This window comes from Pagrus major, chromosome 8, assembly GCF_040436345.1.
Source record: "Pagrus major chromosome 8, Pma_NU_1.0".
NCBI lineage: Eukaryota > Metazoa > Chordata > Actinopteri > Spariformes > Sparidae > Pagrus > Pagrus major.
This window is the reverse complement of record NC_133222.1, coordinates 25,463,810-25,476,974: the sequence shown is the minus strand read 5'-3', so window position 1 is coordinate 25,476,974 and position 13,165 is coordinate 25,463,810. Positions and strand designations below refer to the sequence as shown.

The following is a 13,165-nucleotide window of genomic DNA, read 5'->3' as shown; positions in this document are numbered from 1 at the left end:
CCCAAACAGGCTAGAGAAACGGAAATACGTCATCACACTCACAGCACGCACAGCTGGCGGGAAATACTACCGTGTTATGAGCACGGACTGAACGGTGTTGGTTATCAAAGCTACCGTCCTGGGAGCCATTTTATGTAATGTTTTATTAATGTTAACTATCTGTCAGGACAATGGTTCAAATAGTCATACGGTAAGAATGAAAAGGTTTTACCATCTCCTGTCTTGTGAATTAGTATTAGTATCATATTACGGGTTAAAGACGGGCTAACGTTGGTTAAAGTTTATATTGTCTGGAGGACGAATAATGAAGGCAACGTTGGCTAGAATTCACAGGGACAACAAGCTGCATTGATGGGATTAGTTTATGGGAGGACTTCGGGAATCGGATGTAAAATTTAAAAAAAAGAAATTAATACACGCCGAACTTAAAAGTTGTTCATAGTGATTATTAAACGGTTATATTGAAAGTACTGTCTACTTTCAACACCGACAGTGGTGTGTACAGTTCGGGTGCCAGTGTTTGAGTGGAGTTTGGTATGACACTGTTGGCTCCATCTCCTACAGTTTTGACAGTTTAATATTAGTGACTTTTACAGTGAAGCTTTTCGAGTTGTCTTTAGTTGATACTGGTGTGTATTTATTCCTGTAGAGGCAGTGTGGATGGCAGCAGTGCTCCAGAATGGCTGCTGCTGGAGCTGCAGGGAGAGATGGTTTCCAGACACAACTCTGGCCTGGCAGGAAATGTGATGGGCGACCTGCTCTACACTAAAGAGGTAAACACGGGAATAAAAGGCACACTGGTGGTTTTCAAGTGCAAACTAAGTTTTAGGTATACTTTGTGGTCAAAATGGCAAATTTAGTTTTCTGATGGAACCAATTCAGTACATTTGTAAAAAATGATGTACATGCAAACTACAATGTGAAAGGTAGTCTGGTGTCTGTCAGGAGCAGGACATGACATTAAAAGAGTGAAGAAGAGTAGTAGCACATGGATAGTTGGCCTTCGTTTTGGTCCATTAATATTCCCATTTTGTTTTTCCATGTGCCTTGCAGAGTATTTGCTATAGGGTCATTTCAGGCCAACTCCCCCCAGTTCATGATGTGGATTTTCTTGAAAATTAATGGGACCTTGGAAAATCTTACAGCTGTAGTCCAAATAGCTTTTTAGTTCTGAATTTTTGAAGTTCAGCCATCTAAGCTAAATTTCATCGTTTTGGGATTCTTTGTAGGTCTATGTTAATCCTCACCAACTGCTTTTTTCCATTGGATTAGGTTGAAATTTGTCCTGAAATCCAAGAAACCCTCAGGATAATTACGAATAATATTTTGTCAAGACACGGGACAACTCAAGCCGTTACAACATTATAATCATTAAATTTCCAAAACCCAATGAAAAACAGACTCAACAGGAATCGCACAAAGATAGAAAACCTTGAAGTCAACACAGTTCAAATATCTACCTATGAAATAAAACCAATGAATGTAATATTACAGCCAGTGAAAAAGTATGAAAAAATTGCTGTTAAAACATTCCATGTTTTAATTGTATGTTTACATGTATATGCAATGAAAATGTAATACTTACACATAAAAAATGTGTCAAGGAAAATAAAGTAATCCTTCAGGGAAAATATAGTCAAAATATGTTTTTTAAAAGAGTGGGTGTTTAAGACTCTAGAACTATAGAGCTATATTAATAGATTCAAGATTCAAGAGGGTTTATTGTCATTCCAGCCATATACACAGTACACAGTGCAATGAAATAACGGTTACCAAGAAGCTTCAGTGCAAACAAACAACAACAACAATACCACATGCTACATGTAACTGCTAGTGTAGTGCAAAAATATTTGTAAAGTGACTGTATGATTATTTAATTATTTACATGAGGTGCAATAGTGCATCAGACATACAAAACAGCGACGCAGGACAGCATACAACAGGGTAACAGAGGTGATCAGATCAGTCCCTTAGCGTTGAGGAGCCGTATGGCCTGGGAGAAGAAGCTACACATAATACTACACATAATCCAAATTTGGTTGCAACAAAGTGAAAACTAGTTGAGATATTAATCTTGAAATATTATTAATGCTTTGTTTACTGTAAACATCTTGCAACAATTATTTTAATGAATACATGTAGTGAATTATCCTCAGAGTGTCTTGGATGTTCAGCCATATCATTGTTTCTGCTGTATTCATTCAAAGTTGTACAGCGTATCTCCATATTTTTCTAAATAGGCTACATGCATCTATGACTATTCTACCTGCAGGAATAGACAAAGATCAAATATGTATATAACTTCTTCTTCCCCTTTACTGGCAATGACATAGTAAACTTAATTTCAGATGCCTTTTTGTACACGGCCTCGTTTGAAACGCCCACCTCCGCGTGCTGGGCAGGTTTAGGAAGTATTAGGGGGTGGAGTGTCAGAAAGTTGCATGCAAGGCATCCTGGTACATGTAGGCAGGCTGTGGAAGCAGGAAAACTCGAATAACCCTATTTTCTCTGTCAAGACACCACAACTAAGGATTTTATTGTCTTAATTAACTACATTTACCATCGACACTGATCTGATTGGAATATCCACATAAAACATGGTGAATTTCTCCTTTAACTTACTGTGCAGCCATTACAATTCCAAGACCGTCCTTGCCATTCTGTGGCTCAAGACACTTGTGTTGACTCAGCTGTTCTTCTTTCCACCACCAGGGGGTGCCAGTGCTGATTGTAGGACATCACATTCTGTATGGGAAGCAGGTCAAACTGGAGAAACCCTTCGCTGTCCTCACCAAGCACTCTTGCCATTCGCAGGATAGCCTGAGCAGCCATGACGACATCAATAACAGGGATGATGTCACACAGGTATCCATGGAAACGAATCAGCAAGGACCCACCGCCACCTCTTACTCTGTGTCTGCCATCATCAAACGGAAGCTGATCTTTAAGACGCGTCCCAAACCTATCATCACAAATGTACCCAAGAAGGTGTAAAGACATTGTGTGATGATAAACTGAGACATGTAACCTGTACTGAACTTGATTTTCTTTTTAACTGAATGCACCTCAGTTAGTGTCATCCAACTGTGATAAGATGCAGTTTGATTATACATTTGTTGTATAACTGATCAATACTCCACCTCAAATTGATCAATTCTGTCAACCTTTAACTTGAACTGATCCAAACAAGATTTTGAGGCTCCTCGTTATTATGAACTAATGCTGCACAGAAAACATTTAAAGCCCTGTGATGGACTAGCTGCTGTTTTAAAGGCTTTTGCACGGTGACAAGAATTACATCCTGGATGAAATTTCTGTGGAAAGAAAATTAAAGAATGTTGGAGTTTCAATCCACAAGAACTCAAGGGACACACGGGCACCAGATGGCAACGTTTTTATTTAGTGACTGGGTGGGATAGCTCCTCTGCATTGCACATCATGACAGGAGGTGGGTTGTTCATAAATACTGTAAATCCACTTTAACTTATTAACCATTGGCAATTGTTTTCAGGTAAACTGTGATGAAGAGTTGTCATGTGATGTCGGTGTACCTGCTCTCTGCCTACCCATCACATACATCTCTACTTCACTAACTAGCTCTTCTCATAATTTAATTCAATACATGTCAGTTAGATTGAAGAAATAATCAACAATTAATCATTATTTCCCTCATATAAGGGGTCTGTCTGATATTAATAACTGCACTTGCTGTCACTAGCATTAAAGTGCGCATTCACACATCAGAGGTAATACACACAGTAACAACACACAATCCACCTAACCCTCACTGGATGCACACTCCTCATACCACTCTCAAGCAGCTTGTTGTAGATCAAAGAAAAATAAGCAAACATGACAATATATAATTATGTTTATCACATGCTGGATTATTGCTATATGCTATATTATTATTCATGCCCAAACACTACAATGTCATGGCTAAACCTACACAGGTGGTTGATTGGTTCCTCTTGATTGGGCTGATAAGAATGACACGTAGTCATTGTCACGTAGTGCATACGTGACAATGTTTAGATAAATGCACCCCTTTTTATCAGAGATTTAGAAAAATATTTTCCTTTCTTAAAAATATCACGAGAGAGAAAGCAGCTAACAGAAATATGTCACAGAAGTAGGCACCTCACTGCTCACAAATAGCACAAGTGTGGGTATTAGGACAGACCCAAGGTTTGAATCAGGAACTGAAGTTTAGAGGAAAGGTGGCACAGAATGGAAAATAACGTGCATGTGGCAGGTGCAGTTTGGAGCTGGGTAATGAGCTGGGTTTATAAAATGTGTTCATTTTCAATACACATTCAACCATTGTATTTTCTGCTGATGTAGCAAAATATTCTTTAGATTTATTCAGGACTACCTGTGAAACCTGATTGGGCTGCAGGTTCTGCCTCATGCTATCAGTAGTGACAAGGACACTAGCACAACACAAAACTGGAGAAGAATCATTCCTTTTTTGGGGTTGTCTTGCTTTTGCACTTCATCTGTATTCACTCTACATACTGATTTGGAATGAAATACAGTAGATACAGTGAAATAATTAAGCTTTTCATTGATTCCTGTAAAGTAGTTCTCATTTAGATCAAACTAGAGACCATCTTGTGATGGGATCACACCAGCTGCGACACCCGTCAATAGGTTGAAATTCCGACCCAAGAGTACTCAGTAGTCATTATTACATTAATATATATATTCATAGGTCGAACCACACTATCTTAGAATCTTTCATCTCAACTAGACACCTGTAAAGTTTTGTGACTGCATCTTGGCTGGTTGCAATGCTATTGTACAGACAAAAATCTGTCCACAAACAGGCATTTAAACACCTGGCAAAGTACTCAAAATGGCTTCTGTGTTAGTTCCTGCAATACAATGTGTCTCCAGGACCACATTTTGCCATCATCGCCACACACACAGACCCCCAAGGTGAAAACATTACTAGTTACCTAGTCGCAGCTGGTAAAAATGGCATGTTCATGGATGTGGCCAGTGATACACTGGCTCTGTTGGCAAAAAAGTCTCAAGGCATCAAGCCCCATAGCCCCATTCATTTGAACCAGGTTTGCTGAGGCAGGGCTCCCACAGAACCAGGGTTCAATTGGAGAGATTTTTATCTTATTTGTCTGATTTGGAAGGTTTATTTAACAACACAAAAACTTGTGGTAAGTGGGATGTGAGGATTCAGATGTGAAGTCCCGACAGTATAAATATCTGACAGATCAATAATAAAAACTATTGTCTTGTATTTTTTTCCTTTGTGTTTGACTATTAATGTATTCCATTTATTAATGTAGTTTCAGACAGACAGGTCTGCTCACATGATTTCTAAACAGCAGCAAACTAATGATGATTAGCCGATGCCAATATGATGTGTAGAGTTTTGATAGGCTGCGGAGTCATAATTAATAATCACTGAAGACTGTGTACAAACTGGTCATGTGTCTGACAACATTTAAATCAATCAGAATCAGATCTAACAGGATGTGAGTGTTTCTGTGACTTCCTGTACAGACTGAAGGCTGTCGAAAACTGTCCGACTTGATCGCAGTTTTTCAGCTCTGCCCCCTGCTGCTGCCGCCTGATCTCGTCCACTTTCCAGCCAAGGTGCAGTTCATCTCAAACCAGACTTTTTACTTAGCTTTTACCTTTGTTTAGGGCTCCTTCAGTATCTTTGTGATTGTGTAACATCCTGCCTGATGGCATGTCAAAATAAAATGCCCCATAAAATGACTTCAGATTACATGTTTTCCTGGATGAGGTTTGCCGACAGCCAGTTTTGGGACAAAATGTTTCAAAGCATAACGCTCGACTGGATGTCACATATTTGGAAGATTTTAGTATGTCCTATGCAGCACTCATACGATAATGCCTGTGGACATATTATGTATTTTTATTATTTTTTTACCAGGAGGTCCAGATCATCCGATATGACATTTTGTGACCATAATGTCGAATAATTTGTGAACTTTGAAATACCCTCAATATATTTTCATTTGATAAACAAGAGATGAAAAGATTCAATAAATTCGTTTTTATGCACATTTTTCAAATCTTCCTTCAAAAGGGCTTTGGACTGTACCCTCCCTGCTGTGTAATTTCTGTTCATCAAACGCATGGCCTTAAAGCTGAAGCTGCAGAATCCCAGCGACAGAGATCTCATTTACCTGTTTACCTCCCACTCTGACACAATGGAGAAAACAAAAGAAGGTTGATCGCTACAACCTGTTTTTGTGCTGAGAAAGAAGTAATTGAGACCTTTAATGTTAAAGCACTGATTCTCTAGTCCAATTCGTTCTTGAAAATGTACTGTATATCTATTTTTACGTGAACACACAATACAGTGAACAAAAATATAATCATAGAGACATTCTCTTTCATATGAATGGGGGGACTGTGACCTAAACAGGAAACATTTTTAATGACTTAGGAAAATTCCAATATCCTGTGATTCAGAGATGGAAGCTGCAGAAGATGGAGAAACGAAACGAAACTATTTGCATCTCTGGTTAACCCTTAGAAAGGCCAGCCAATTCCATAAACATAACCTCCTTTTAATGTATATGTCCTCTCCACTTTCAAGTTTAAACCTTTACAGTCTGCTCAAAATAAAAAAAAAAACATTAATTGAATGTATATGGCACAAAGAGGAAATGTGAAAACCAAACAGACAGCTGTCAGTGTAGGCACACATACAGTATGATGGTGTTCACACTTGACAAATGGAACTGAACTGAATCTGTCTCATCTTAACTCATATGAAATTTAAAAACATGAAAAAACAAGAGTGAAAGCAAAGCTCTTGAGTCTCTCACTTCAGAAGAAATGTCTTTGGTCTTCAGTCTTCACATTGTTATTGATGCAATGAATAAACAAAGGTCAAATGTCCAAAAGTTAAGAAAATAGCATCCAGTAGTAAAACTTTACTGTTACACAGACATAATTTGGCACCTTTACAATATATAAAAGTGGCCATATAAAAATCTCTGGTGCACTAATTGAAGCTATGACCCAATGCTGACTGTAAACTCAGAATTGGACCGCAACGTACAATAATAAGTTACTGCTCAAAAGCACCAAATATCTTGCTGTATTTCATGTTCAGAAATGATTGTCTGTTCTCATAAATTATAGCTGCTCCACAACATACAGTGTGCTGTTCATGGCTGATGAGAGTACATGACGGCTGGTCTCAGAGCTGTCTCAGTCTCTGACCTGAAGACATCCACACCATTACACCCAATTGCAAGTGTGACAAGACAACTTCTCATATTCTCTGCATTTCCTGAATATTGGTAACTTTCAGCAGCAGTCTCTAGTCATAATATGAACACGTTTATAGGATAAGTTAAGATCCCTATATGTGCACCAAAAAAGTTTTAGGTTGCTGTAATTGTTCCTTCTGTCCATACTGGCTACGTACACTGAACAAAAATATAAACGCAACACTTTTGTTTTTGCTCCCATTTTTCATGAGCTGAACTCAAAGATCTAAAACATTTTCTATATACACAAAAGACCATTTCTGTCAAATATTGTTCACAAATCTGTCTAAATCTGTGTTAGTGAGCACTTCTCCTTTGCCGAGATAATCCATCCCACCTCACAGGTCTGGCATATCAAGATGCTGATTAGACAGCATGAATATTGCACAGGTGTGCCTTAGGCTGGCCTACGGAAGAGGATTAGGGCCACATGTGAAAATTTTTTTTGAGTTCTGACTTTAAAGTCAGAATTCTGAGATTAAAGTCAGAATTCTGAGAATAAAGTCAGAATTCTGAGATTAAAGTCAGAATTCTGAGAATAAAGTCAGAATTCTGACTTTAAAAGTCAGAATTCTGAGATTAAAGTCAGAATTCTGAGATTAAAGTCAGAATTCTGAGAAAAAAGTCAGAATTCTGAGAAAAAAGTCAGAATTCTGAGATTAAAGTCAGAATTCTGAGAAAAAAGTCAGAATTCTGACTTTAATCTCAGAATTCTGAGAATAAAGTCAGAATTCTGAGAAAAAAGTCAGAATTCTGAGATTAAAGTCAGAATTCTGAGAATAAAGTCAGAATTCTGAGAAAAAAGTCAGAATTCTGAGAATAAAGTCAGAATTCTGAGAAAAAAATCAGAATTCTGACTTTAATCTCAGAATTCTGAGAATAAAGTCAGAATTCTGACTTTAAAGTCAGAATTCTGAGATTAAAGTCAGAATTCTGAGAATAAAGTCAGAATTCTGAGAAAAAAGTCAGAATGAAGTGAGAATTATGGGTAAACACCTGTAAGGAACCAACTTCAGTGACAGTGATTGTCATTACATGCAGGAGGGGAGACACATCAAGAAACGGAAGATGTCGGATTTGTTGGAGTTTCTGCGTGTTCGAGGGGTCCCAGAGGAAGCCATTGCAGTAATGGAAGAGCAAAAGGTGAGTGAAAAAGAAATATATGTTGGTTTGGTGCCTGGCGTTTGAAAAAACAAAGAAAGGCTACGCATATGAAGGATGTGAAATCCAAACAGGGGTTAGCTAGTAGCGTTAGCACGTTTGTTAGTTATTAGCTATTACTTGGGCGGTATCAAGGTATTACGGTAGACCAGGGTATTTATTAATTCCGAAGGTATGACTATTAATGCCGTTAAAAATACAGAGGCTCCTCTCTCTGTTTAAACTGATACGGACGGAGACGCTGTATTGAGGCGATGTATTGTAGTACACAGCATGCGCCAACAGAGGTCAGTCTTCGGTCAGAGCTGCCACACAGTCAGAAACACAGCCCCTGATTGGTCGACAGACTCAACCCAAGGCATCATGGGATTGCTAGTAGACGGCTAACAACAACAATAACTGTTTTCAATCCGGAAAGCTTGATAATTAATCACAGAAGACATTCAGTGTTGGATTTATCATCATGGATTTATTTTACAAAGTCTCCAAAAACACACTGTAGTTCAAGGCCAAGGCAATTTGTTGTTTGACCCATAAACAGAACAGGGTGGGTGAAAGATATATTTTAAATGATTTAGCCATTTAGCGCCATTGACCCACATTCTCTCAGGTGTGGCAGGTAATTAACACAGAGGCTCTGCTTACTTTGAAAGGGTCCGGAATATCAGTTATGATTTGCAGGCAACATCCATTTACTCATAAACATTTAGATCAGTATTTCCCTACTGACACTCGTACTGACTTAAGGGGCTTAACCTTAACATTATTCATGCAATGTGCACTTTGAAGAAAATTAATGTCTTTAATTTTCTTTCTTCTTCTGTGCAGATTGACAGCGACGTCATCGTGCTGATGGATGATGCAACTCTGGCAAATTACATCCCTTCCTACAGAGACCGAATTGCCCTCTTCAATTTCTGCAAAAGTGTCCTCTCAAAATGATTAAATAGATAACATCAACTTTGCTGCTCACAACAATGCCTGCAATGCCGGATTTGGACAACTTAATCAAACTCTACTTCAGAATTTCTTTCAGTAACAAAGAAATACTTGCAATTTTAGCACATAACAATCAGATAGTAATAAGTGTCCGTACTTTAAAGAGAATTTGTAGAAGACTTGGTCTGTTCAGAAGGAAGAACCAGTCGGACATGGCCGAAGTGCTGGCTTTTGTCCAACATGAGATCATGACAAATGGACAGATGCAGGGTTACCGTTGGCTACATCTTCGTGCAGTTCAACGAGGATTTGTTGTGTCACAAGATACCATAAGACGCATCATCAAGTTGGTTGATCCACAAGGTGTGGAGTTAAGACGAGCACGACGCTTGAGAAGACGTCAGTACAGCTGCAGAGGGCCAAATGCGCTTTGGCACATGGACGGCTATGATAAGTTAAAGCCCTATGGCATTGCCATCAATGGCTGTATAGATGGTTTTAGCCGCTATGTGTTATGGATGGAGGCCTATACCACGAACAGTGATCCTAAAGTAGTCGCAAGCTACTTTATCAAAACAGTTTCAGGCATAGGTGGATGTCCAGAAAGGATTCGTGCAGACAGGGGCACGGAAAATGGTTGTGTAGAAGAAATGCAGATGTTTCTGCGGAGAAACCACCCAGACAGTTTTGCAGGGGAGAGAAGTTTCCTTTATGGAAGAAGCACAGCAAACCAGCGCATTGAGGGATGGTGGGGTATCCTCCGCAAACAGAGTGCACAGTTCTGGATGAACTTATTTCAAACTTTCCAGGATGATGGGCACTACACAGGAGACTTTTTGGACAAAAGTCTTATCCAGTTCTGTTTCCTTAATCTTGTTCAGGTAAAAATCTTTCCTTGCCTTCTGAAATGAGTTAGTAATAAAAGTAGTATAAGTAATAGGGAAAATGTCCCTATTAAGCCCACCAAATCAGCTTTTCAGACATTTTTAATATATACTGCCCCAATTTAAGTGAGAACATTTTAGTTCAAATGAAAGTTTAATCTCTCATTTGAAGTGTCAATAATCATTTATACCAGTTTCTAATGTTTTTATTATTTAGTTTTTATTGGTCAAAATATGTCAAAAGTCTTGCATGGCTTTAATGGGTACCTAACGTTCCCTTTAAGGCCATGGGTGTTCCAAATAAGCCCACTTCATGATTTGTTGATAAATAAATATATATATATTTAAAAAATCTTTAAAAAACAATACAAACTTTTCTATTCAAATCTGTAATCTCTTAGCTCACAATAGCTATTTTCATTTTGTCTCCACTCCTATCCTACAGCTTGTAAATGGCATTTGAAATAGCCATGACCAGAGGTTTTGCTGTGTTGTCAACGCAGAAAAAGCTAAATTTACAACATGTCTTCTTTGGAATGTAGCCAAAAAACTATTTACGAACAAAATCAAAACTATAGTGGAAATTACTCTTCAATACTTAATCTTTCAATATGTATTGTCATTTTGTCTGTATCTCTATCCTATGGTGTGCTGTTGGCATTTGAAATTGGCCAAAATGTCTGGTCTAGCCAGCTGATTTAAAGTGCAGATGTTTCTGAAGACTGACCGACTGAAAGAAAAATAGTTTGAAGGTTCAATACTAATGTTCTAAGGATAGTAAATGAGTCAATTTCAGGATTTACAGTTGAACAATAACTTTAATTGCTTTTTAAATGTTCATCACATTTTCCTATCTACTCCATCCATCCAACTTTTTGCCAGAAATGAGAGATTTTGCATTGTTCCCTCCCTGTACAGACATGTTTCTATCATGCGTGGGCATGAACTGTAGTTCTTTTCGTGTTTTAGTCATCTCAAATTAAAACTCATCTGAAAAGTAAAGATTAAAAAAATATTGCTAATGTTAGGATAGAATATAGGCCTATCCAGAATGAATTGACCAATGCAATATCACTGATATTGAAATATGGGTATTAATTATCTGAAATGTGGAGCTGATTCATCAGCTGGGGTCAAAATTAGGGAAGAAAATGGTTCGAAGGTGAAAAAGGAGAAAATCCCAATTGAAACACTGTCAAGTGGGCTTAAAGGGAACATCAGTGAATTTATGGTTAAAAGTCAGAATATTTTATTCTACGCACATGACATTAAAAAAAAACTATAATTTTTTAATCTATAGATGGTGTACTAATATAACATGAAAAGTATAAATTGATCATGCAGAGAAGTAACTAACTATAGTCATTTACATCCACCCCAGACAGTGGGATTTTGTTTTGCTTACGTCCCTTTTAAGCCCAGGTGGTAAAAATGATAATTAAAAAATAAATAAAGATAAACATACACATTTATTGTCTATGTAACAGTAAAATAATATAAACTGGATCCAAAAATGTAAACTATATATGCTTATCATGCTTAATGTCACTGTAATGAGCCATAGTATGCAGCTACTGTATTAATGCAGCATGTGGTCTGCTTGCTTGCATGCCAAAACCCATATTTTCATTTCAAAAGAAACGTTATTTCTAATTCAAGTAATATTCTAACATGTTTTATTCAAAACACTAATCACTTACATTTTGATAACAAATGAATATTTATCAAAAACAGGGTAGAAATATGAAAAAAATCTCATCTTCTGAAGGTACCAAAGTCACCAAATTGTTTTTGCAACTTCTGGGTTCAGCAGGCACATGTCGCAGATTTGCTTCGATAACTTAATATCGACAAATCTGATTGGCTAACAATAAAAAGTGTAATTTATATATGAAGCCGCTTCATTGGAAGAAACATCACAGAGAAAAAAATGATGATGTATTTTTTTTTTGTAAGTTGGCTCCGTAGTTGCAAGTGGGCTTATATGGTGCCTGGGCTTAATAGGGACATTTACCCTAATAATACAATAGTGTTGTTAATAATAATAATAATAATAATAATATTAAAATATTCTTTTTACATTTTTCTATAGTGCTTTTTGTTTTACATAAAAAATCTCAAGATGCTCTACAAGCCAATAGTTTTACATTGATTATTGTTGACGTTAACGAAAAATGTGTGCTTTGTCTGTTCACTATTGACTTAGCTGATGGGGGCATACGATGATAACGCAGTAACCTAGGCCTCAATTTAGACAGGCAGCAGTTACGTAGTACAGGGCCTATTTCACAAGTTTGTACTCTGTATTTACTGTGCTTCTTTTTATGCAGGATGAACTTGACGAGGTTGTTCACACATGGAATTCACACAAAATCAGACCAAGATCAAGTGATGACACGGTGTCGGGTCGGCCAGTTGTGATGTACTCATTCCCAGAGTTGCACAGTGCTGAGGATAGACTCAAACCTATTGCCATGGAGGAGGTCACTTTGTGTGAGGAAGAGTGTACTCCCAAAGGCCAGTTTCCATGTGATGAAACTGTTTTTGAACTGTGTTGTCTACTGATGGAGGAGAATGGATGGGATGCTCCAGCAGATCCACTTGCTGCAGCTGATCTGTACATCATGTTAAGAGAGGAAATACAGCAAAATATTTGATCAATGGTACAAATCCAATTTTTACTAAATATAAATGAAAACATAAAGTTTACCCCAGTCACATAATTCGATAGTAGTTGGCTTTTCTTGTAAGTACTCTATGAAAGTGTTGCTGTGCTGCAGCTTATGTAAGAATGTAAAGTAAGACAACTGTTCCAGATTAATGCATTTTGGGTGCAAGCAAACAAAATGCCAACTCTATTTATTTGGTCATGTTTCACAGTTCTGTGTAATTGAGTATGCCGCC

The 13,165-nt window shown here is 37.7% G+C and overlaps 1 protein-coding gene across 1 annotated transcript; it reads left to right on the top strand.

Moving 5' to 3' along the window:
* The first annotated feature begins 76 nt into the window (after positions 1 to 76).
* chtf8 (CTF8, chromosome transmission fidelity factor 8 homolog (S. cerevisiae)) lies at positions 77 to 3,033 on the top strand. The gene is made up of 3 exons (XM_073472228.1): positions 77 to 190; positions 650 to 773; positions 2,713 to 3,033. Exons 1-3 carry the CDS (start codon positions 171 to 173, stop codon positions 2,992 to 2,994), a joined length of 426 nt encoding a protein of 141 aa, XP_073328329.1. The 5' UTR covers positions 77 to 170; the 3' UTR covers positions 2,995 to 3,033.
* The last annotated feature ends 10,132 nt before the right edge of the window (positions 3,034 to 13,165 follow it).